Source organism: Marmota monax, unplaced genomic scaffold (assembly GCF_021218885.2).
Source record: "Marmota monax isolate L192 unplaced genomic scaffold, Marmota_monax_Labrador192_F-V1.1 WCK01_AAM20220418_F8-fsc00092, whole genome shotgun sequence".
In the NCBI taxonomy this organism is placed as follows: domain Eukaryota; kingdom Metazoa; phylum Chordata; class Mammalia; order Rodentia; family Sciuridae; genus Marmota; species Marmota monax.
In genome coordinates, this window is record NW_026692583.1 from 1,911,291 (window position 1) to 1,936,618 (window position 25,328).

Consider the following 25,328-nt stretch of genomic DNA (forward strand, 5'->3'; position numbering starts at 1 on the left):
TGGACCCAATACCTTTATTTTTTTTTATTTTTATATAGTTTTGAGGATTGAACCCAGTGCCTCACACATGCTAGGAAAGCATTCTACCAAGTGAGCTATAGCCCCAGCTCTAAAGACACTTTTTTTTAATGGTTCTTTCCACTTTTATTTTTAACATGCTATGCAACTCAGTCTTGGGAGACTTGAGGTATCTGGCTGTGGAGCCAAAACTCCTGAGCCATCGGAACCCTTGCCTCTTTAGCAGCAGGGGTTGGGTGTTAATGACTGTGGAACACACCCCACCACTGCATGGGAACTAGGCTTCCAAACACATAACTGCTTCTGCAGTGGTTACCCTCCTGGATGAGTCAACTGTTTGTAAGTAAAATAAAACTTTACATATTTGGAAAAGAAATCAAGGTTCTGTTTGTTCTTTTACAAAGTCAAAAGTAAGGGTTGTTTAAAAAAAATAAAATAATGGCAGTTTACTTTTCCCCACTAGGTATTCTTAAGAGTATGGAATGCTCGTATACACTCTAACATTAACTAAATAACAGCAGCCAAACCAAAAAAACAGTACAAGGCTAAACACTAGGTCTAAGACAGCATAAATGTCAATTGATACTAGATACATACCTATGAATGAGAAAGCTAGCAGATGAAAATGTCAAGTTTCTCTTTAACTTCCTTAAAAATATATGGAAAAGGAAATGAAGCAAAGGTCCTATTTCCTTGTGTGCTTAATATAACCAAAATTTATGTCAATACATATATTTTCTCTCCCCAAAAGTAAAGGACAATGAAGACTTTGTCTTAAGTTCTCTCACCGGGTTGTTACCAGGATGGATGAAACATCAGAGCAATATGAATACTCACCCCAAGTTTACCAAGACGAATACCCCACTGTGCTTCAGTACTGAGCTCATGGAACTGAAGCCCTATTTCAATTTTCTGATAGAGACTGGCCAGCTGAGAACCCACCAGAGATATTGCCTAAAAAATTAAAATAGGATTAAAATTTGATTGCAAAAAGAAAGAGTTCTACTAACACCTTTTAGATGAAATTGAACAACAAAAATCATATCCTTGGGCTGGGAGTGTAACTCAATGGTAGGGCATGTGCCTATGTGTGAGGCACTGGGTTCCATCCCCAGCACCAAACAAAACAAAACAAAACAGACTACAATCTCCCCCTTGGTGAAAACAGTACAAGGAAAGTTACACATTCCTTGTACCCAGTCATTACTTCTTACATGATGTTTTCCATCCAATAAACTTGTCCAAAACTGACTCATGATTCTAGTGCCTGCCTCCTCCACAGTCAAGGTAAGGTCTCTGATCCCTGAATAGGTAGGGTCATCACCCCTGGCCAGCCTCAATGAGCCATAAAAGATGAATTTTCACCCTCATTAGCCAGTAAGATTAAGGGATCAAAAAGGGAAATGAGATAAAGATTTAGGATAAAGAGAGGAAAAATACTGAGTTTTAAAGGAAACACAGATGAGCCACTGAGATGCAGAAAGTGCTCAGGAACCTGACATGTACCTTGGCCCCTGCCCTTGCAAAATGAGGGAAATGCACAAGTGCAGGGAAAACTGGAATAAAATTGTGTAACTGGACCCTGGCCATCTCCAGTTCAGTCCCCAGCATTGGCTGTCAGTAAATATTAACACTCCACCCCAGTGGGTTGCTGTCTCTCCCTCTGGAAATAATATACATCATAACTTGAATGCATACTCCTGCTTTACCCCAAAGGTGTCTCTCCTAAGATCATTCCCATTCTCCCTTGAGTAAGCATCTACTTTACTAAATACACCTCTGTCCATGCCTATGATAAAAAACCCAAACCAAAAATGAAACAAAAGCTGTTCTTAGTCAGGCATGGTGGCACATGCCTGTAATCCCAGTGACTTGGGAGGCTGAGGCAAGAGGATCACAAGTTCAAACCCAGCCTCAGCAAAATAGTAAGACCCTAATCAACTCAGCCAGACACTGTCTTTCTGGGGGCGGGGGGGCGGGGGGGGGAGCTGTTCTTGCTTAGGGCATACCAGAATTTTGTCATAATTCTGCCATGCTTTATCTATGAGCTTCCAGAGGTTTTCAAACACATCTTCTTGAGGTAACAGAGTGCAGTAACCCAAGGCTAGGTCAAGATCCACCAGGCGACAATTGATTACCTATGGGAAGAAAGTGTCATAAGAAGCAGATTCTTCACAATGGAGACAGAAATAAGGATCTTAGGTTCTTTTTCACCAAACTGAATTATGAAAAAAAATAAGTACTTCATAAAAAATTATTTGTAATAGGACAGTTCCAGTGTTTGCTTAGGTTTCATGTCTTTTTTTTTTTTTTTTTTTATTTTTTGGTACTGGGGATTGAATTCAGGGGTGCTTAACCACTGGGCCACATCCCCAGCCCAGTTTTGAATTTTATTTAGAGACAAGGTCTTGCTGAGTTGCTTAGGGCCTCGATAAGTTGCTGAGGCTAGCTTTGAACTCACGATCCTCCTGCCTCAGCCTCCGGAGCTGCTGGGATTACAGGTGTGTAACACTGCACCTAGCTGGTTTAATGTCTTTTACCACTACCAGAAATTTAAGGAAAGCAACTATAACAAGTTCTATAGGGTGTGAAACTCTTCCTTTTTCTGTATGATTATTTCATCCCTTCTCTGCAAATCTCCAATAATCCCTCCCTTGCCTCATGATCTCATTTTTTTTTTCCCTGAAGTGAGTTTCTTCATCCTCCCCCACCAAATCTACTAGCCCCTCTGCATTTGTGCACCCCATAATGATGTTCTGGTCACTGACAGACTACACATACATCACTGGTCCCCTAAGATTATATGATTGGTTGCAGCCATCTGAGTTTGGTAAATATATTACATAACCACAAAATCAGCTAACAAGGCATTTCTCAGAACATATCTTCACTGCTGGCTCTGTATGACTGTACTCTTCTGTTCCTTCAGTCCCCAACTCTTCCTGGCCAAACCTCCACATATTTACTGGATTTCACCCCTTCTCATCTACTTAAGGGTTTGATCCTGCAAAAGTCCTGTTTTCAAACCATTAATCTTTACCTCTCTACTAACTCAACACTAAAAAAAGAAAAAAAAAAATCATTGAAATCCTCCTGTTACTCCCCTAATTCTCTACTCTCTTTGAAAGAAAATGACTATAGAGATCCTGTTCTACAGGGTTCTCTTGGATATAGTCCAAACAGACCCTCAACCTCAGCACTCCAGTGTTCTTAAAAAGGTCATGACTTATCTGTGCACAGTGAGATACATGCTGTAATCCCAGAAACTTAGGAGGCTAAGATAGGAGGATTATAAATTCGAGGCAAGCCTCAGCAACTTAATGAGATCCTATTTCAAAAATAATATTTTAAATAATAAAGCCTGCTGAGCATGGTGGTACATGCTTGTAATCCCCATATCCCCATTACTTGGGAGGATGAGGCAGGGGGATTGAAAGTTCCAGGCCAGGTGGGCATGGTAGCACACGCCTTTAATCCCAGTGGCTTGGAAGGCTGAGGGAGGAGGACCACAGGTTCAAAGTTAGCCTTAGCAACTTAGCAAGACTATAAGCAACTTAGTGAGAACATGTCTTAAAATAAAAATCAATAAATAAAAAGGGATGGGGATGTGGCTCAGTGGTTAAGCGCTCTTTGGTTCAATCCCTGGTATATCCACCCCCCGCCCCACCCAAAAAAGTTCCAGGCCAATCTGGGTAACTCAGTGAGACCTTGTCTTAAAAAAATAAAGTAATACAGGTTCTTAAAATTTTAGAACAGTAGAACACTGTCATACTGAATCATAGATACTGCTGACCAAGCTAAAAAGGAAACAGGCAATAAATAAACAAGCCACCAATACTTACTTTGTGCAGTAGAATTGTAGCATTTCCCCTGATAAACATAACGGATTTTTCTTTCAATTCCATAACAATATGTCTTGAATTAATTAATGTGGTTTCACCAAGTAACTTTTAAAAAAGAACAAAAGAATCTTTAAGTCCACTTCTATGAATCATTCTAAAAACTTGCCTCAGATAATAAAGAACACAGAAAATTTATGTTTTATGCAAAAAACTTAGCTTTTAATTTATAGTGATAGAAAACTGGAGCTAGGGTGGGGAGACTGACTTGGAAGAGGAAAAAGGAACTTTTAAAAATATTCTTGGAGGGCCGGGGATGTGGCTCAAGCGGTAGTGTGCTCGCCTGGCATGTGTGCGGCCCAGGTTCGATCCTTAGCACCACATACAAACAAAGATGTTGGGTCTGCCGAAAACTAAAAAATAAATATTAAAAAATTCTCTCTCTCTCTCTTAAAAAAAAAAAAAAAAAATCTTGGACTGGGGTTGTGGCTCAGTGGCAGAGCGTTTGCTTATCATGTGTGAGGCCCTGAGTTTGATCCTTTGCACCACATAAAAATAAATAAATAAAATAAAGGGTATTATGTCTATCTACAACTAAAAAAAAAAAAAATACTTAAAAATATTCTGTATCTTGCTGGATGCAGTGGCACAAGCCTGTAATCCCAGCGACTCAGGGAGCTGAGGCAGGAGACTTGCAAGTTTGAGACTAGCTAGCCTCAGTAACTTAGCAAGGACCTAAGCAAGTTAGCAAGATTCTGTCTCAAAAAAAAAAAAAAAAAAAAAAAAAAAGTGCAAATATAGTTCAGTGGTAAAGTACTCCTGGGTCCTATCCCCAGTACCAAAAAACCAAAAATAAACAAAAAAAACCTCTATATTTTGATTGTGGTATTGGTGATAAGAGGGATACAATGGTTGACACATTTAAAACATGAACATTTTAATTTTGAAAGATATACCTCAATAGAGTCAATTTTAAAAAGAAAGAATCGGCAATTAATGTGAATTAACAGAGTCCTGGAAACAGAGACAACTTCCTCTGAGACCTATTTTCATAAGCAAGTTATCAACAGGTGGTTTGTCTTATAGAATCTCTTCTATAATGCTGTTAGGAAATAATTATAATTGGGTAAAAAAAAAAAAAAAAAAAATGGCAGAAGGATACCGCACTAAACTTGGATGTGAAGAACTATCAACCCAACCGAAAACTGTAGGGAACTTATTTCACCTCTCTGAGTTTGAGTTTCCATATTTCCAAAATGGAGACTCTGGGAGTTGTCGTGCAGAGTGAGGATGGATACGTGTGCCAAAGACTGGGCACAGAGGTGCACACCTATAATCTCAGCAACTTGGGAGGCTGAGGTAGGAAGATCACAAATTCAAGGCCAACCTGGGCAACTCAGTGAGGCCCTCAGCAACTTTATAGAGATGCTGTCTCAAAAAAAAAAATAAAATAAAAAAAGACTGTGGATGTAGCTCAGCGATAAAGTACCCTTGGTTCAATCTCCACTACCCATGCCCCCCACCAAAAAGTGCAGGGGCTGGGGTTGTGGCTCAGTGGTAGAGCACTCGCCTAGCACGTGGGAGGCCCTGGGTTCGATCCTCAGCACCACATAAAAATAAATGTGCAAAACCTTGAATTGTACCTAAATTTAATAGATGTTTAACAAATTAACAAATGTCTCTTAAATTTTACACATGATTTAATTTTTTTGCTACAGGATCAAACAGGAAAATGTGAACTCCAAATTCTTTTGTTTGGCAATGCTTTTGTATCTCTATTTACCCAGAGTCAAAGTATTTGTTCTAGAAACTACACCTTCTCACTCACACTGGCATCCATGAAGTTGGACACAGAGTGCTGGAGGCAAGTACCAAAGGAACCAACTACGAATCTCAGTGCCAGCTCCCACTGGCTAGATTCCTGGAGGTTCTGAAGCAGGGTAGAGATGGAACGTATAATAGGAAAGATAAGGTTGTCTCCTGCAAAGTGAAAAAAAGTTTTAATATTTACATGTTTTAAACAGAGAAAGATCATATAAAGAGAAACTGCTTTCAGGAACACTCTACTTTTAAAATTTTTTTTATTTTTAGTTGTAGATAGACACCATACCTTTATTTTATTTATTTATTTTTATGTGGTGCTGAGGATCCAACCCAGTGCCTCACACATGCTAGGCAAGTGCTCTACCACTGAGCTACAACCACAGCCCAGCCTACTTCGTCAATGCAGGTTAACGGTCATGGAATTCATTCTCAGAGTTAGTTAATGACAGAGGTAACAGGAGGCTGGATTTAAACAAAAAATAACTAACTTCATTAAATAATGAGATTTTTTATTATAATTTTACTATTTAAAAAAAATCACCTGTGGATAAAAACTGTTTCTCTATATGGAAGATTAAAATTTGAGAAGATTCATAAGTGTTAATATTATCAGCCAAATCACATAAGCTACTGATCTTCTGGAAAATTAATAATAAAATACTAAATAATTACAAAAAGGAAAAATTCAGATTAATATTCAGATTTTTAAGGAATTCCTGTATTTGTATATTTATAAAATTATAATGTGATATACTTCTGATATTAAATACCTTCCCTAATGGAGCAGTATGGCATACTTATAGAATCCAAGGGATATCTTCTGCTTTCTACAAAAGAAAACAAAAAATTAATACCACTAAATAAAATAACACTCTTATAAAGCAAATACCCATATTTATTTATTTATACGGTACTGGGAATTAAATCCAGGGCATTTCACCGCTAAGCTACATCTCTAATCCTTTTATTTTATTTTGAGACAGGATCTTGCTAAGTTGCCAAGGCCAACCTTAACTTGAGATCCTTCTGCCTCAGCTCCCAGGTCACTGGGATTATGGATGGGTGTGCACCACCATGGCTGTCTGAGATATTTAAATATTGTGCTATTATCAAACATTCTAAAGCAAACTGCTGCTTTAAAAAACAAAACAACATGAACTACACAAACAGAAAAACACACAGATAATTGTAAAACTTGAAAAATTTCCACAAACTGAATATAACAGAACAAGATTAAGATATAGTACATGATCAGCACTCAGAATCCCCCACATGCCCAATATAGTTATTACCTACCCATAAGGGTCACCACTTCCCTGACTTCTAACACTATGGCTTAGTTTTAGCCTGTTCTTTTACTTTATGTGAATTCAATCATACAGTATGCATTCTTTTATATCTGGCTATTTTTTCTCAACATTATGCCTGTGAGATTCATGTACATTACTGTATATAGTTCTAATTTCAAACCTCTAGTTTAAATTTGCATGAAGCAGAAATACGTAGAAAATAACACTACAAGTGAAATTTACCAGCAAGAGGCACAAGTGATGAAATCAACTCATAAATAACTGGTAGCACCATCTGTGACTCCAGAACAATTCCATCTTCATTGAAGAAGTCACTGTAAGACCACTCTTCATACGGATCCTTATGAGTTCCAAAGGAAGCCTAAATACCAAACCATAAGAAAAGACAGAACTGTGTATGCTGCAAAACATAATTATCATAACCAACTAGCATACAGAATCAGGTGTCTTACAGCCAAGCAGTGTTGATGGATAAATACAACTGTGTACACTGGCTCTCTATATACACAGTTCCAGAGCTATGGATTCAACCAACTTTAGAGCAAAATATTCAGAAAAATAAAATTGTGTCTGTGCTGAACATGTACAGACTTTTTTTTTTTTTTTTTTTTGGTTTTTACCCCCTGAGCAATATAGCAGAACAAAGACAGATACACTCTTTGTTTCTTCTGGGCTATGGCATATAAAAATTTCATTTTAAATTAAACATCTAACAGAAGAATAATATCTAGAGAGGCCTCATTTGAGGTCCAATGTTTCAAAAAATAGTGTAAATTAACACCAATAAATGGCTGGAAAAGAGAAGGGGCTTCACGCCTATAAGTAGGTTTTCAGTGTATAATAAGAAAATGTAAGAGATAGACGCAGTATTTTTGTAAACTATGCAAGTCAAATGATACAAAGTGGCACATATGGGTTGGCAGGGGTTTTGTTTAAGGAAAAAAAATTTTAAAGTGATTTACTTTCATTAGGATTCCACAGTCATCCATGTGGCACTGTCTGGAAAGCTCCACGGCTATTAATGTGTATTTACATAGCTCTAAAGCATCTAATAAAAAATCTGAAAAAGAATAGAGAAAAATCATAAGGCTCCCGTTTTATATCTTTAAAACAACCATTTTATAATCGCCACTCAGAATTCTAAGGTTTCCACACAGCTATAACTACTCTAAATGCAGTATGAGTTAGTATGAGTTTTTTCCTTAAGCCAAGTACTGTCAATAGTCAGAAATGACATTGTTGATATTTTGAAGTATTTTAAAACTATAATTCCTAAAAGAGAATCAATCATAGTTGTCACTTTGGAAGGAAGAACTACTATCTCTTGCCTAGTTACTGGAATGCCCAAACATACAGAGAAGGCATTTAGTAGACAAGTGTGCAAGGAACCAGAGAGTACAGTACTATTATCGGTGTTGTCACCTGGACTGCAGATGGTGGCAGCTTGGCATGCTAGATCGTGTATCTCAGAAGGGAGATTCAGTCCTACGGGTGCTCTCATTGGGATGTCATTAGCCAACATCTGACAAAGCTTCTGACACGTCAGGAACAGAAGCCTCCCTGTGTTGGCATTGCAGTGATGCTTAAACAGGTCTCTGGAGGAGAGGAAGTGTGGACGGTTAGAACACTCAGATCACAAGGAAATGCATCAGCCTTTCTTGCATTAGCATATAAGCTGTTACTGACACATAAATGTCTTTAAAATGTTTTCATGGCATATAGTGAACCTCATTTTTCAAATTATTTTAAAAACCATTAAATGTCAAAGGGCACAACACCTAAATTCAATGGTTATGTTATATAACTTACCAGTATTTGTTACATTCCTTCTATGCTACTATATTCTGGCACAGAGGCCACAAATGGGCTCTCGGGGTAAGAAAGCAAAAGTTGCTTTTGAGAAAAAAGGTGTCACTGGTCCTGCACTTGTTACTTTTAGACAAGTGGGGAAGTCAGGGGTCCAGACGTCACCTGCATTTGTTCAGCGCTGTCCTGACATTCCCGTCTTTCAGGGCTCGCAAAGCCAGCTCTGCCTCCAGCTCTTGGGGGGACACCTGTAAGGCCAATGCCTGTCCATGAAGCTTTGATTTGGTGCTCAGGCCCGTCCCCTCAGCAGCAATGGGCTCTCCAGTGCCCCCGGGTTTGTGCCTGGCCTGAACAACTTCATGAGCTTTAATGCACTGTTCACGGAGATTTCCTACCACGGCACTGTTGCTATAATCTTCAAACGAAAGAAAGACCTCAAAGTTCTCCTGCAGAAAAAAAGCAAGACAAAGTTCCAAGTCTGCTTAGTCTATCCTGTGTTCAGAATCATGATTATGTTTCAAACCTCTCCCTTGGAGACTACTCCCTTGTAAATTAAGAATTCTAAATCTTTACATTTCAAGTTACAAAAGTAACTATCATATAAAGCTTGGAAAATAGGACAACATCACTATATCCTGGGGTTTCTGTTTTAGCAGTGCTGAATTTTGAGCCAGATAATTCTGTGTTGTAGGGAGTTCTGAACAGAAAGAGGGAGGGTTTAAGTGTTAAGTTTGGACAAGTCTTCGCTACAGGTTTGAAGAAATCAGATTTGCTCTTTTCCATGACTTCTGGTTGGCTACAAACTCCAGACTAAGGATTTAGTTACCTGACTTAGTAAAAATCCCACTGAAAGTTGCAAAGAGGTAGTAAGGGCAAATTATACCCCCTGTTTTGATGCCATACTTCACAGCAAAACTAGGGTTTCCTAGTCTTTACAATTCTTTAGGATGAATAACATTTTGTTGCACAGGGTTAAGGAACTGTCCTATGTACAATACAGGAATATTTAGTGGCATTCCTGGCCTCTACCCACTACATGCCAGTAGCACTTCCCCACAATCATGATGGCTGAAAATCACTCCAACTTGCCAAATGTTCTACAGAACACAAAACTGCTCCCCCCGCATTGATAATAACTTAACTTAATCAACACTGAACATTTTCTTTCACTAGCATTTTATGGCTATATTGCATAATTTCATTTATTACCTTTTCCAAATAACACTATTTTTTTTAACTTTCCCTGCCAATACCCTGTCTTTATACATATAATAATTATTCTTATTTTTGAACTCATGGTTTCAATATGTTGTCTACACTGGCCTTGAACTCCTGGGCTCAAGTGATTCTCCTGTCACAGCCTCCTTTACAGATGGGACTACAGGTAGGTACCACATGCCTGGCTATAAATATTTTCAAATGGATGCTTCCTCCAAAAAAATACTAGTGATCTTTCCCTGAAAAGGATGAACCATGAGGAAATAGCTGTACTCAGAAATCAATATGAGAGCTTACTACTGATATTTACTGTAGATATGCTGTTGAAAACTCTATTCATTATATATCACAGTACCACCTGGATTAGGAATCAGAAATTTCTATGCTTGGAGAGCCATTGAAAACTTCTGGAAGGATACCCAAGAAACTGGTTGCTGTGGCTGCAGTTATTGTGGGAAACAGAAGAGCTGGAGGGTCAGAGAGGAAAGAGACTTATTTTTACAGTGCTTGTATACTTGTTTTATATATATATATATATATATATATATATATATATATATATATATATATAATTTTTTTTTGGAGGGTGGTCAAAGAATTCTTTATTGCTTACAATCTGAAGTGGAGAGTTAATTTAAATAAGCTTATGTATTTTTTTTTGTTGTTGTGGTAAAATGAACATAATATGAAATTTACCACTTTAACCATTTTTCCTCTTAAAGTCTTTCAATCATGTACTGCATGAATATATAAGTAAACAAAATGTAAATGACTGGTTTCTCTCCTTCTAATGTGCACCTTCTCTGGAAGCAATGTGGCTTCTGCATATCATCAACAGGCATTGGGAGTTTTATAGGATATGTATTTTTTTGAATATTTAAAACTCTAATTTTAACTGCTGAATGCTAGTGAGACAGTATGAAACAGAATAACAGTTTCATAACAGAAGTCATAATAACAATAACTGCACAATAACAGAAGTAAGGGTGCTGAGTCAGACAGCATGAGGAGCCATGAAAGGCAGCAGGGAATGAGTGTCAATCTGATGCAAGGTACTTGTGTTTTGCTAGGCTGGGGATAGGACCTAGGGCATCACAAAAGCTAGGTAAATGCCCCACCACTGATCTTAGAATTGTTGAGCGTCTGAGTACTCCTCTGCAGAATGAGGAAAACAGCCACCTCCACAGCCGATGTGTATATCACAGATACACAATAAATGTTCTATCAACGATAGCAGGATAAATACACATGACACATACCAATAACTTTCAAATTTAAGAAGAACATAGAGAAGTTAACTTATGTTTACTACCCAGAAGCCTTTCACAAAGACAGCAATTAACACAGTAAGTCTCAAGCTTTTGGATCACAGGACTCCTTCATTATGCTCTTGGTTGGATAATTCCACTTGTGTATAGTGAAAATTGGCAAATTTGTAGAGACAAAAAGTAGATCAAAGGGAGTGGGGGAATTGCAATTTAATGGCCACAGTTTCTGTGTGGAGTGATAAAAAGTAGACACATGTGAAGGTTACACAACACTGTGAACAAAATTAATGCTGAGCTACATACAGAAAAATAGTTAAAATGGACAATTTCATATGTATTTTACTAAAATTTAAAAGATTTAATAATGCAATAGGCCCAAAATCATGAATTATGCACTTTAAGTGGATGAAGTATGGTACATAAATTATATCTCCAAAAGTTTTTTGGTGAGCCAGGCACAGTGGGTGTACGCCTGTAATCCCAACAGCTCAGGAGGCAGAAGGATCACGAGTTCAAAGCCAGCCTCAGCAACTGCCAGGCCCTAAGCAACTCAGCAAGACCCTGTCTCTAAATAAAACATAAAAAGGACTGGGGATATGGCTTGGTGGTTAAGTGTCCTTGAGTTCAATCCCTGGTGCCAAAAAAAAAAAAAAAAAAGTTGGTGAGAGAGAGAAAAGTAGTATGTGAAGTATCTGACGGCTAGGACAGCACATTTTAAGCAGGCACTATTTTGAATGCACTCATTGGTTGGGTAACACCATTCGGGGTAGTGCAACATGTGTACCTGTAGGCTGGCCACCATTTGAAATTGTTTCAAGATTTCTTCACATTCATCCTTCTTCTGCACATTGTCTGTAATTAAATTTTTAAAAGTTATAGCAGACACATACAAATTCCCATATACAATGGTTTGAATGTGTACTCAGAATTTCAGGTGTCTGTTAACAGTATTAAGAGGGGGCCTTTGTGAAGTGTCCAAGACCTCTGTCCTCATGAATGGATCACTGTTCATGGATTCATGGAGCAGCTCTGTGATAAAAGCAATCTCTCTTCAGCACTTCCTCTAATTTGCTCAGTCTTACCATCTGACACTCTCTGTCATAGCATGATGCAACAAGAAGGCTCTGATAAGATGTGAGCAGACACCAGCAACATGCTCTTGGACTCCAGAGCCTCCAAAATCATGAGCTAAGTAAGCTCCTAATCTTTATAAATTACCCAACCTCAGGAGTTTTGTTACAGTAATAGAAAGCAGACTATAATTGGCTTTGGTTCTCTTCTAAGTATATAGCATTTTTTTCAGATGCTGATATAATACAATTTAAGTGCAAAAAGAGATCTAATTTGAAATAAGAAATCTAATTACTCTTTCTGGAGGTAAAAAAGGGAAATTTAAGGGTTAAAAGAAAAATGGTCATTGTTCTGAAATAAATTATAGCTTTTTTCCCCCAAGAGTTTTTTTCCCCCCTTTTTTTGTAGTTGTAGATGGACAGCATGCCTTATTTTGTTATTATTTTTTTTTTTTTAATGTGGTGCTAAGGATCAAACCCAGTGCTTCACACATGCTAAGAAAGTGGTCTGCCACTGAGCTACAGCCCCAGCCCCACAAAAGAGTTCTTTTCTTAATTGTTTTAAGTTTAGGATTAAGTAGGGTTTGTTACCCTGATCATAACCAACTAGATGTGAGAAAAATGAGCAATAAGTAAAAGGTACCAAAGCCTAGCACTGAATAGCTTACTGAAGCATACAAATAAACACATGGGTTTTAAATGCTTCTGTTCTTCCACTATTGATTAAAAAAATAATGAGACAGAAAGATTTATAATGACAAAAATGAGAAAGCTCATAAAGACAATAAGAAAGGAAATCTGAGGGTATGATGAGAGGTGTCATTGTGCCCCATCAAAACAAAACCAATACGAGGGAACAGAGGCAGATCCTACCTTTCTGAATGTCACAAAGTATTTTAAGAATATCCACTGATGTCTGTGCCACAGACATTCTCCAGGCCTTGTCCTAAAAAGAAAGATGCAAAATCAAATCTGTTTCCTTTTCTAACCACTTTGGTTGTACATATGCAAACAAGCACATAAAACCATGGAATCTCGAGCTGGGGTGTACCTCAGTGGTGGAGCATTGCCTAGCATTCAAGAGGCCCTGTGTTCTATACCCACAGTACTACAGAAAAGGAGGAAGAAAAAGTCCAGATGGTGGTATCAGACTTGTGTTGAGTTGTGTTGTGTTGTGTTGAGGCTCTGCCACTTTGTAAAAATCTCAGAAAAGTCACCTATCTTAAAAGCCTAGTTTATGAATGTAACCTCTAAAGAGTTAACAATAGGGCCCAGTTCACAATGAAGTGGATTCTCTATTTACAATACTGAATCTAATGCCTACTGCTAATATTAGCATAATGAAGATCAGGTGTTAAAAAACAAAACTCACTTCTCTAAGGTGAAAAATAATTGAATGGACGGCTGAGAGAAGCTGGCAGGCACCTACCCTTCAGGGTCTGAAAATCAAACTACCCTGGATAAATTAGATATTTAATTCCTCATCTCTAAGGAAGTGAACTGGCTCTTTTGACATCATTTCTAAGCCTCAATTATTTAAGATTATTTAGACTTACATTGATCTGCAGATGACATTATTGTTTGACAGTAATCATACCTTCACTGCACAAAATATTGTTTACATATCAAAGGATTGTGAAAAACTCTTCCTCTACAACAGCTGCTTCAGTGAATCCTTCTAATTTGCAGATCCTGGATTATTCATTGAGGGCCAAATTATTTGCTCAAAGTAGGTGTATCTGGTTTTCTCCTATAAACCAAATTTACACAGGAACTTTTACCAGAGGCCACATTAGCAATGAAAAGGGAAGACCTTCCTGTTTGTGAGTCTACCTTTTGTATCCTCTTCAGATCCATAACCACGGGGTTCACGGGTTCACTTCTACTTTGTTAAGTGAAAACCTCACCTCTTTAGAATCATCTGGCTCCTCTTGTAATGCCAGTCGTGCCCAGATGATGACTCTTTCTGCAGTTTTCTCAGCTTGGGCAGGAGGCAGAGACCGCAACAGGAGGAGACAGTCTTCACCCTATGAACAGTGTTAGAAGGGAAGAAAACCTTTTGCTCCCTGCAAAGGGCAGCTCGGATTTACCTCTTTCTTTTCTATTTAAAAATGAAAATAAAGGGAAAAAGAAGAAAAACCTGATTTCACTTACCTAGCATGCACGAGGACCTGGATTTGATGCCAAACATCAAAGAAAAAAAAAAAGTATTCTGAAAAGTAGATTATTGTTGAGCATTTTAAAAAGTCTGAAAATTGCTAGGCACAGTACTGCACATCTATAATCCAAGCTATTCAGGAGACTGAGGCAGAAGGGTCACAAATTTGAGGCCAGTCTTAGCAACCTAGTGAGACCCTGCCTCAAAATAAAAAATAAAAAGGGCTGGAGAGATAGTTCAATGGTAGAGCACCCCTGGGTTCAATTCCCAGTATTGAAAAACAAAAAATCTGAAAATTCTGCCTTGGATGACAGCAAACCATAAAGTAAAATTCAAATTCAATCCTAGGTACTGAAGACTATCATACTTCTTAATAATGCCTATGATTGGGGCTGGGGTTATAGCTTAGCAATAGAGTACTTGCCTCACATGTGTGAGGCACTGGGTTCAATCCTCAGCACTATATAAAAATAAATAAAATAAAGTAAAAATATTGTGTCCATCTTTTTTTCTTCTAAATATTTTTTTAGTTGTGGATGGACACAAGATCTTTATTTTATTTGTTTATTTTTATGTGGTGCGGGGGATCAAACCCAGTGCCTCATGCATGCTAGGCAAGTGCTCTACCACTGAGCCACAGCCCCGTCCCTTATGTCCATCTTCAGGAGAGGAAAAAAAAAAAAAAAAAAGAATGCCTATGATTATAGAATTATATGAAAATAAAGACACTTAAAAATATAAAAGAGAAGATGGGCAAAGTGGCACACCTGTAATCTAGGCAACTCAGGAGGCTGAAGCAGGAGACCACAAGTTTAAGGTTAGTCTCAGCAACTGAGAGAGGCCCTAAGCAACTTTCCAAGACCCTATCTTAAAATAAAAATTAAAAAAAAATTTTTTTCTTAAAAGAAGGGCCAGAGGGCTTCCAAAGTGTGAGGGCCTGGTTCAATACCCAGCACTCAAAAAATCAAAAGATATAGAAAAAGAAAAGCCATGCCTTATTCTGAAATTGAAGGGTTCTACGATATATAAAAAAACATGCATCTAAGTTTTATTAACCATCAGAGTATAAACATCCATTAGCTAATCACAAAATACTTTTAAAGAACTCACACATTAAAAAAGAAGCCATTCAAACAATCCTATGTTTTCATGTTATTACAACTTTATTTTGTGAAAATTAGTTCAGTTAGTTTAGTTTCTATTTTTAAGGATTTTGTTAACAAAGAAGTCCTATGAAATTACTATATAAAACTTTCATACCTGTTCTCTATCAATCAGGTCAATAATCCTTAGACTGTAGATTTCATCATCAGAAATCCTATACGCTTGAGCCACCTTTAAAGCATCTTCTAAGGAAGATGGGACATCCTGCTTGAGAATGTATCTGACTACCCTCTGAAACAGAGATAATAAAAACAAATATAAGATCTCTCGTAGAGAATACAGGAATCACCTACTTACGAGGGCAAAGTAGCCATAAAATTAAAATAATATACCAAAACCTCAACACTATCTCTCTCTTTTAATATTTTTAGTTGTAGATGAACACAACACCTTTTTTTTTTCTTTTAAAGAGAGAGAGAGAGAATTTTAATATTTATTTTTTTTAGTTTTTGGCAGACACAACATCTTTGTTTGTATGTGGTGCTGAGGAACAAACCCGGACCGCACGCATGCCAGGGGAGTGCGCTACCGCTTGAGCCACCATCCCCAGCCCTGAACACGACACCTTTATTTATTTATATGTGGTGCTAAGGATTGAATCTAGTACCTCAGGCAAGCGCTCTACCACTGAGCTACAACTCCAGTCCACAAAACTTCAACTCTTGATGACTAAAAAACTAAACTCCTATATGAAACATTAAAACACAATTTATACTCTGAATTTTGACTGTCTTTTTAATTTACTATCATTGTCCTTAAAACTCTAAACTAAATACTCTTATACCTATAGAGAAATGTAAAGGAGAATCTAACTATATTAACCTCTTAGAATATAAAACCTTCATGAAATTTCCCATGTTGCTCTAGAAACAGGAAAATTAAAGGGAAAAATGGTCTTTAACTAGCACACTCACCATTATTTCATTGTTTAAGAGATTCACCTCTCTTATCCCATAGCCTCGTAAAAGTTTCTTCATTTCCATTAGTTTGTAACTTTCCTGTAGTAACTTGACTCTAAAAATAAATGTACTGGTATTAACATGAATTGTGCTTTTTATGAAATACTTTGGGGCCCAGTAAATAAAAAACATAAATGAATGTCAAATCAAGATGGGAGGTTTATCCAGGGTACAACACACACTGTCTGCTGGGCTGTCCTTACTTGGGATGGTCCATTTCCAGGTGTTGCTTCACCAGCTGCTCCACAGCTGCACTCCAGGGAACCACTGCTGCATACATTATCTTAAGCACAGCATCAAATATAAGCTACAGCAAGAACACATGTGGACAATGACAAGCCCTCAGAGGTACGCTTCATGTAAATTAATGGCACTGCATGCATCAACCAGAATATTTCACCTTCTGACTATGAGAGCACATATTTCTTTCCATTTACACACATAAAGAGCAACCTTATTATTTAGAAAAAATTCAGAAAAGTATTTTATCTGTTCAAAGTTATGTCTTTCTGCTGCCTCTGCAGTCTGTTTAAAAATAGTAATGTCTGTGATTTTATTCATACTGTATTTTGGATGGTAACAGTATTGCAAAGTCAAAATAAAGGCCAAGTATTACTTATAGTCACAGAAACCCTGAAAACAGATACACTCAATTATCCATGGCTATTCTCCTGAGCGGTGGAAATGAGAAAATTTTCACATTTTATTTTCCATAATTAAAGAAAATAGAATTATGAGTGATTTTTATGTTCTTAAATTCTTTTTTCATACTAAACAAATATCATTTTTTCATACTAAACAAACACCACTTTTATGATCCAAAAAAAGCCTTGAGAAATCCAGTGGCCACTGTTTACTTACATCTGTGTCTGACAAACATCCTATCACTGCCATGGCCTTTGCTTCCCATGCTGTGTCAAAAAGCGAGGTGGACTTTGAGCTACATCTTTTCAGTAAATCCTAGGAAGGGATAAACATGCATGTTTATCAAAAATTAAAAACTCTCAGCTGGGTGCAGGGGTGTGGGGCTTTAATCCCAGCTACTCAGAATGCTGAGGCAGGAGGAATGCAAGTTTGGGCCAGCTTGGGCAACTTAGCAATGCCCTATATTAAAATTAAAAATGGATGGGGATGTAGTTCTTTGGTAAAGCACTCCTAGGTTCAATCTCTAGTACCAATAAAAATAAATAAATAAATAAATAAATAAATAAAAGCTATTACTTAAAAAAAGAGTATACAAAGATAGATAAAAGGCCTTTATGGATGCATAAAAGGAAAAAGAAACCCAAAATTCTAATTAGCCACAAATGTGGAACAATGGTAAAATATTACAAAATTATCAAAACTTTAGCTGTCAGTGGTATATAACAGAAAATTTAAAAAACATTCTTTTATAAATTAGAATTATTGGTGCATGGTAACTGCAGAAAATAATGGGTTTCTGTGTGACAGGAAGAAAGAAAACATCCTTTTTGGGGAGGGAGTGGTGGTGGCTGGGGATTGAACGGGGTTCTAGCCCTGAGGTATATCCACAGCGCTTTTTATGTTTTGAGACAGGGTCTGCAGAGTTAAGATGCCCAAACTAGCTCAAATTTTCAATCCTCCTATCTCGGTCTCCTTAGTTACTGGGCAGAAGAAAACATTATTAAAGGATCTTCAAATTAGATCATTATAGTACATTAATATCTACAAAATATAATTGCTAGGCTACAAATATAGGTCAGAGTAGAGCACACACTTAGCATGTTCAAGGCCAAAACCACAGGACCAAAACCACAAAAACAAAAACATAAAAAAACCATTATATTTATTGAGATTATGCCCTATTATTTCACAATAGCCCTTTGGAGAAATTCCTATTATTTTGAGATTATTTTTTTAAATTTAATTTTTTGAGATGAGGTCTCACTATCTTGCCCAGGGTACTCTCAAACTCATGGTCTCAAAATGATCCTCCCAACTCAGCCTCCCCAGCAGCTAGGACTACCAGCATGAGCTACTGTGACTAGTTCATGTTATTCCCTTTCACTTAAGGCCCTCAGTCAGTAATAGAATTAATCCATGTTCTTAACTAATACAATATGCTCTGTGGTAATGCACATCTATATACCAGCATCTCAGGAGGTTGGGACAGAAGGATTTCAAGTTTAAGGAGTGCCTGGGCAACTTGTTGAGATCCTGTCTCAAAATAAAAAATATAAAAGGGCTGGGACATGGTTCACAATTACATCCCCAGTATCACACACAACAAAAGCAGTTGAAATAAAATGTTTCATAAGTCCCAATGGTAAAGCATGACATTCCTTAAAAAGTTCAACATTTAATACAATGATACACAGCACAGACCCCTTAAATAAGAGCAGATATAATGGAAATATTACCTCTATGTACAACAAGAGAAGTTCCTCCTCTTGCAAGTCATGTTCCTGCATGTAAACTCTTATACTCTTCTCTAAGACAGAGGGAATAAGTTCCGGGGCCAACACTCTGTCAAACATTCGGAATACTATGGTGGTTCCATTTTCCTGGATAGTAGACAAGAAAGACGGCATAAATGAAGAATCTAGCCATAACTGGATACAACAAACAAAACAGTATGGATAAGCCTCAAATTTTACCTTCTCAAAATCAGAGAGGGACAATCTGCAGTTATATTTCCTATGCAATGTGATCAATTCTTGCAAGTTGTTTACCAACATACGTAACTGACCTACTTCCTCCGTGTTTTGATAGTCCTTCTAAAACAAAAGCATTTAAACTGTTAAAGACACAGAGATAAAATGTGAGACGGAAACAGTCAAACTTATTTCAAAGAAAATAATGATTATGTACATAAGAGGAAACCTGCAGGTTTGAAGCAATTTATGCTTTAAATTTTGTAGAATTTTAACTGAAATCATCTAGTACACATTAACATAGATCAGAATTGGAAAGAAATTTAAAACAGAAAAATAGCAATATTGGTACACATTTTTCTTTCAGAACCCAAATATAATTGGGTACACAAATATCATCCTGATGGTACTCAATGACCTATATATATATTATATAGATCATGACACAATAGAAAGCTATAACATTTTCTAAAAAGTTACATGCAAGGAACAAGATTTTTTAAACTATTTATTTATTTTTTTGTAGATGGACACAATACTTTTATTTTATTCATCTATCTCCATGTGGTGCTGAGGATCGAACCTCACACATGCTAGGCAAGTGCTCTACCACTGAGATATTCCCCCAGCCCAGGAACAGATTTTTATTGATAAGAGGCAACTAACAGGGAAAAGATAAAGTAGTATTTTTTAGATCAAGACAAAAAAGTTCTTGTATGAAAAAAAATATATTTCAAAGTGAATATCAACAGACTACTTGTGTGTTACAGAAAAAAAAAAACCTCAATTTTTAGAGAGCATAATCAGGAGATACAATTAATAGCACCTATATCAAAAAGTAGGAGGAAATTAATTATTTTGGGGTCATGAAATTTAAATATTATTATCTTTATAACTGAAACTTAAGAAATAATGTGACTTCATAATATATATTTTAAAAGTCACATTTTTCTGGTACTAAAATACTTAATGCTTCAGAGGTGAGATTATATTAAGTCTTTCTTACACATTAATTTATAAGCTAAATTATGGTACTTCTCACAAATTTTAAAAATATAAGAATGTATATTTCTTCTCAATATAATAAATGCATTCTAGTTTTAGAAACCTCAAGGGGATAACAAATGAACTTTAAGAAATCCAGGAGCCAAACAATAAATTTACTTTATTTACCCCAAAAATAGTACCAATCTTCCTGATCTTAGCTCTCCCTCTAACAGTGCTTGTGCAACCCCCCCCCCCCACACACACACATATATAATTGAATGTTGGGGATCAAAGCCAGGGCCCTGCACATGTTAGGCAAGGCACCTGCAGTTCACTGCTGAGACTGTTAGTTCCATAGTTTTCATAATTTAATCTTAAAAAAGAAAAAAAAAAAAAATCAATGATAGTTTAGCCATAATCCTGTTGGATTATCTAAGAAATGCAATCAGATCAAGGGATGGCTTACTAGTTGAAATCAAAGAGGCAGACCTGATTGTTGCAGTCTTTGAAAATGAAATCCTAATGCAGAAAATCCCAGTTATACTACTTAGTAGAATGTTTTTATATTGCTTTCTCTTTTGTTGGTTCAACACAGAAGCAATTTAGTGAGACCCTATCTCAAGATAAAAAATAAAAAGGGCTGGGATGTGGGTCAGTGGTAAAGCACCCCTAGGTTCAATTCCTAGTTCCAATAAAAAAAGAAAAAAAGGCATATAAAAACAGAAAAATTAAAGAAAACGGATAATATTTCCAGATTTCTTTCTATGTATATTTATGCTCTTTAATATTGGAAGGGTTTTGACAAAATTCATTTCTTTAACAAATTACAATATACATAAATGTATAATGGAGTATTTCATGACTAAAAATCCATTCTGTACATCATACCAAGGAAATCCAATGCCAGGAGGATGCCAATCCCAATTCATCTGTTTTTTCTGCTGTGAAAAATACCTCTGCAAGTTGAAATCCATTTTCTGGCCAGTTTGCCTTTAAAAAATATTATAGAGCATTAGGAACAGAGTTTTATGCTATTGGGAGTGTACAAAATGTCTTTTTCATGTTAATTGTACTGGTTTTACCTTATCAGTTAATTCAAGGTTCCTGGCTGCTTGTTCTAACCATTTTGCGAGAATTTTCTGAAACAGACATGTCATTTAAAAGTAAAATTCTCAATAGGTAATCAATAAAATAATGAAAATCCTCTATGTTCATCATTCCTAAATTATTATTTGTTAATTTATTTTTTGTAGCATTGGGAATCAAACCCAGGGCCTTATACATCCTAGGTAAGTGGCATACCACTGAATTATACCTCCGGCCCAAGGATAATCTTTTAAAAGAGACACTTAAAAGAACTAACTTGTGGGCTGGGGATGTGGCTCAAGTGGTAGCGCGCTCGCCTGGCATGCGTGCGGCCCAGGTTCGATCCTCAGTACCACATACAAACAAAGATGTTGTGTCCGCCGAGAACTAAAAAATAAATATTACGAAATTCTCTCTCTCTCTCTCTTTAAAAACAAAACAAAACAAAACAAAAAAAAAAAACTAACTTGTGTTAACATGACTTAGTCTTCAAATACCTAATGAAAAAATAATAAAATTGAATCATGAGGAGTGGAAATACTGGAGGAAACTCACCTGTCCTTCAGGAGCAGTCCTTCTCACAAAAGGGATCACATCATTTTTAAGCCATGGACAAAGTTTTTGCAAAGAGACTGGTGTGGAAATTGAGTTGAGCAAGTTCTCAAGCATCTTCACATCAAATCTGCTTTTGAAATTTGCCTAAATCATGCGGAGTGAGAATTAAGACTTAGCTTACAATTTTAACTGACGACCTCCCAAAAAGCAAAGACCATTTTAGGAATTCATCTCAAGGAATATTTTATTCACTTAATATGAACATTAAAGGTGATTTACTCTATGCAAATGATTCAAGTTAGGGGTCACAATCCCTTGAACTCTCGTATCAGTGACTGCCAGATAGAAACCGGAACCAACAAAGGTGCTGCAGAGGAAAACATAGTTGGAGGTGACAGTACAAATACTAACAGATAATGTGTCCACAAACACTGAGACATTTTCTGAACCTAACATTAGATATTAATATTGGCCAACATTCAGGGATTTGGATGAATGATTTTTTAAAAATTAATTAATTGATTAAGGAATTAAAGAGATGGGGTCTCATCATGCTGCCTAGGCTGGCCCTAAATTCCTGAGCTCAGACAAGCCTCCTCTCTTAGGTTCCTAAATACATGGGACTACAGAGGCATGCGACCGCACTTGGCCTTTCGATAAATACTTTTAACAGGCAACTCCTATACCACGATCTGAATTGCAGCAGGAACATCCTTTCTATCTTCACATCATTCAGAGCCCATCAATTAACCAGTTAATAAAATGTTGTCTAATAAACTAAGATTTGGAATCAATTAAATTCTGATGAGATAAAATCAGGTTCTATGATATCTTCATAGCACTTCCTCTGATCTAATATTGTCAGAGGATTATTTTTCCCTAGGAAAGGTCACACCTTATCAATCTGAAAACTTTCTATTGCCCAGTTACATGTGTTGCCCTGTTAGCTTCCAACACTGAGTCAATAACCCATGTTAGAAACTGGAAAGCTATTAGGAAAATAAAACACAAAATGTATTACCTGATGTCGAAGCCAAAGATACTGTGCACAGACAAGATTTCCTTCTCTTAGCTGTAAAAATATGTCTTTAAGATCATCTTCATTATTCAGAAATTCAATCCAAGAACTACCACTGGGAAGTTAAAGGGAAAAACACAGTTAACAATTTATAAAATTAATTAAGGTTTTATCTTTTAAGTGGATATCCTCATAAAGCAAAAAATGAAAACAATTCCAAAGATTCCACATTGAAAAATAAGTCTCTTTCTTTCCAGATCTAAAGAATTTCTGTCATCTTCCCCAGAGTCCTAGCTTTCTGGTAGGGTTCCTCAGATAATCACTATATACATTAACAACTATTTTAACTCTTAAATGAATAAATTTTTATATGCTATCTAAACATTAAAATTATTATCATCTTGGTGCACATACTAAATCAGTATACATAAACATAATTTTTTTTTAAGGACCACACAGCATTCCATGGCATGAATATACTATTATCTATTTCCCTAAGCTCCCAGAGTTGAATATTGAGATTATTTCTAGTCTTATAACCAACAATGATGCAATGACAATATACTTCTGATTAAAATTCAGATATAGATGATGAATACTTCCTCGAGATGATATAATGACAAATAAAATCCCCCCAAAAGCTTGTCCCATGCTCAGATGATAAAAAGGAACAATTTTTGTTAAAGTCAGGAATAAAAGGATATCTATTAACTAATTATTTAGAAAGGTTCAGGTAATACCAGCCAATGAAATTGGGCAAGGAAAAAAGGAAATCAGAACTTATGAGGCAAAACTATTAATATTTGAATGTGTAATTATACACCAGGAAAAATAGGACCAACTGATTGAATTATTAGTATGAATAATAAAGGAATTCAATAAGGTAGTTCATTTTAAAAAATCTATAGCTCTCTACAGTGTTTAAAAAAATCATGAAGCAAGAATTAGGCAAGAGAAGGAAATAAAAGGGATAAAAATAGAAAAAAAAAAAGAAGTCAAATTCTCACTGCTTGCAAATGATATGATCCTATACCTAGAAATAAAAAAAAAAAAACACCAAAATGGTGCTAGAGCTAATAAACAAATTTTAATTTAGCAAAGTAGCAAGTGACAAAATCAACACACAAAAATCAATAGTTTTCCTATGTAGCAACAATAAATCTGCTGAGGAAAAAAAATCGGGAAACCAATTCCATTCACAATAACCTCAAAACAACAACAACAACAACAAACCTAGGAATAAATCAACCGAGAAGTGAAAAACCTCTACAGTGAAAACTACAGAACACTGAAGAAAGAAACTGAATTAAGACTCTACAAGATGGAAAGACTTCCCAAGCTCTTGGAAAGGCAGAATTAATAGTTAAAATGACCACATTACCAAAAGCAATATATAGATTCAATGTATTACCCACAAATACCAATGACATTTGTCACAGACCTAGCAAAATCCTAAAATTCATTTGGAAGAATAAAAGAACCAAAATAGCCAAAGCAATTCTAAGCCAAAAAAACCAATGCTGGAGGCATCATAATACCTGACTTCAAATTATAATACAGATTTATAGTAACAAGAACTGCATGGTACTGGCATTAAAAACAGACACTTAGACCTGTGGTACAGAATAGATCCCAGAGACAAACCCACACAGATAGAGGCATCTGATCCTTGACAAAAGCACCCAAAAAATACATTGGAGAACAGGGCCTTTTAAAAAATGGTGTTGGGAAAACTGGTTATCCATATGTAGAAGAATGAGACTAGACCTTAACACTCACCCTGCTCAAGTCAACTCAAAATGGATCAAAGACCTTGGAATTAGAACAGAAATATGCAACTCCTAGAAGAAAACATAGGATCAACATTCCAGTATACATGCAATGGCTTTTTCAAAAGAACCCCTAAGATCAGGATATAATGTCAAGAGTTAATAAAGGAGATGGCATCAAATTATAAAGCTTCTACACAGCAAAGGAAACAATTAGAAATGTGAAGAGAGAACTTACAGAATGGGAGAAAATTTTTGCTAGCTACTCTTCTGACAGAGGATTAATACCTAGAATATATAAAGAACTCAAAAACCTACACTCCAAAAACCAAATAACCCAATTAATAAATGGACAAATGATTTAAAACTTTTCAAAAGAAGAAATACAAATGGGCGGGCTGGAACTGTGGGTCAGAGGTAGAACGCTTGCCTCGTATGCGTGAGGCCCTGGGTTCAATCCTCAGCACCACATAAAAATAAATAAATAAAAATAAAGATCTTATGTCCATCTACAACTAAAAGGAAAAAAAAGAAAAAAGAAAGAAATACAAATGGCCATTATTAGCAATTAGGGAAATGCAAATCAAAACTACACTGAGATTTTATCTCATACCAGTCAGAATGGCAGTCATGAAGAATATAAATAATGACACAAATAAGGAGA

At 36.4% G+C, this 25,328-nt stretch overlaps 1 protein-coding gene across 2 annotated transcripts in view; it reads right to left on the minus strand.

Moving 5' to 3' along the window:
• Nucleotides 1-25,328, minus strand: part of Kntc1 (kinetochore associated 1) — an 87,352-nt gene that overhangs the window by 27,225 nt on the left and 34,799 nt on the right. For both annotated transcript variants that reach the window (XM_046446287.2, XM_046446286.2), the window contains 22 exons: nucleotides 22,899-23,010; nucleotides 21,878-22,021; nucleotides 21,319-21,375; nucleotides 21,125-21,226; nucleotides 19,253-19,372; nucleotides 19,016-19,159; nucleotides 17,496-17,594; nucleotides 16,838-16,941; nucleotides 16,590-16,689; nucleotides 15,772-15,906; nucleotides 14,261-14,380; nucleotides 13,227-13,299; nucleotides 12,068-12,135; nucleotides 8,963-9,243; nucleotides 8,414-8,586; nucleotides 7,954-8,051; nucleotides 7,214-7,352; nucleotides 6,452-6,508; nucleotides 5,686-5,837; nucleotides 3,861-3,965; nucleotides 2,028-2,156; nucleotides 856-972 (listed from right to left, as the gene is read on the minus strand). In XM_046446287.2, the coding sequence (XP_046302243.1) occupies nucleotides 856-972; nucleotides 2,028-2,156; nucleotides 3,861-3,965; nucleotides 5,686-5,837; nucleotides 6,452-6,508; nucleotides 7,214-7,352; nucleotides 7,954-8,051; nucleotides 8,414-8,586; nucleotides 8,963-9,243; nucleotides 12,068-12,135; nucleotides 13,227-13,299; nucleotides 14,261-14,380; nucleotides 15,772-15,906; nucleotides 16,590-16,689; nucleotides 16,838-16,941; nucleotides 17,496-17,594; nucleotides 19,016-19,159; nucleotides 19,253-19,372; nucleotides 21,125-21,226; nucleotides 21,319-21,375; nucleotides 21,878-22,021; nucleotides 22,899-23,010 (2,629 nt within the window). The remainder of the gene's footprint in view (nucleotides 1-855; nucleotides 973-2,027; nucleotides 2,157-3,860; nucleotides 3,966-5,685; nucleotides 5,838-6,451; nucleotides 6,509-7,213; nucleotides 7,353-7,953; nucleotides 8,052-8,413; nucleotides 8,587-8,962; nucleotides 9,244-12,067; nucleotides 12,136-13,226; nucleotides 13,300-14,260; nucleotides 14,381-15,771; nucleotides 15,907-16,589; nucleotides 16,690-16,837; nucleotides 16,942-17,495; nucleotides 17,595-19,015; nucleotides 19,160-19,252; nucleotides 19,373-21,124; nucleotides 21,227-21,318; nucleotides 21,376-21,877; nucleotides 22,022-22,898; nucleotides 23,011-25,328) is intronic.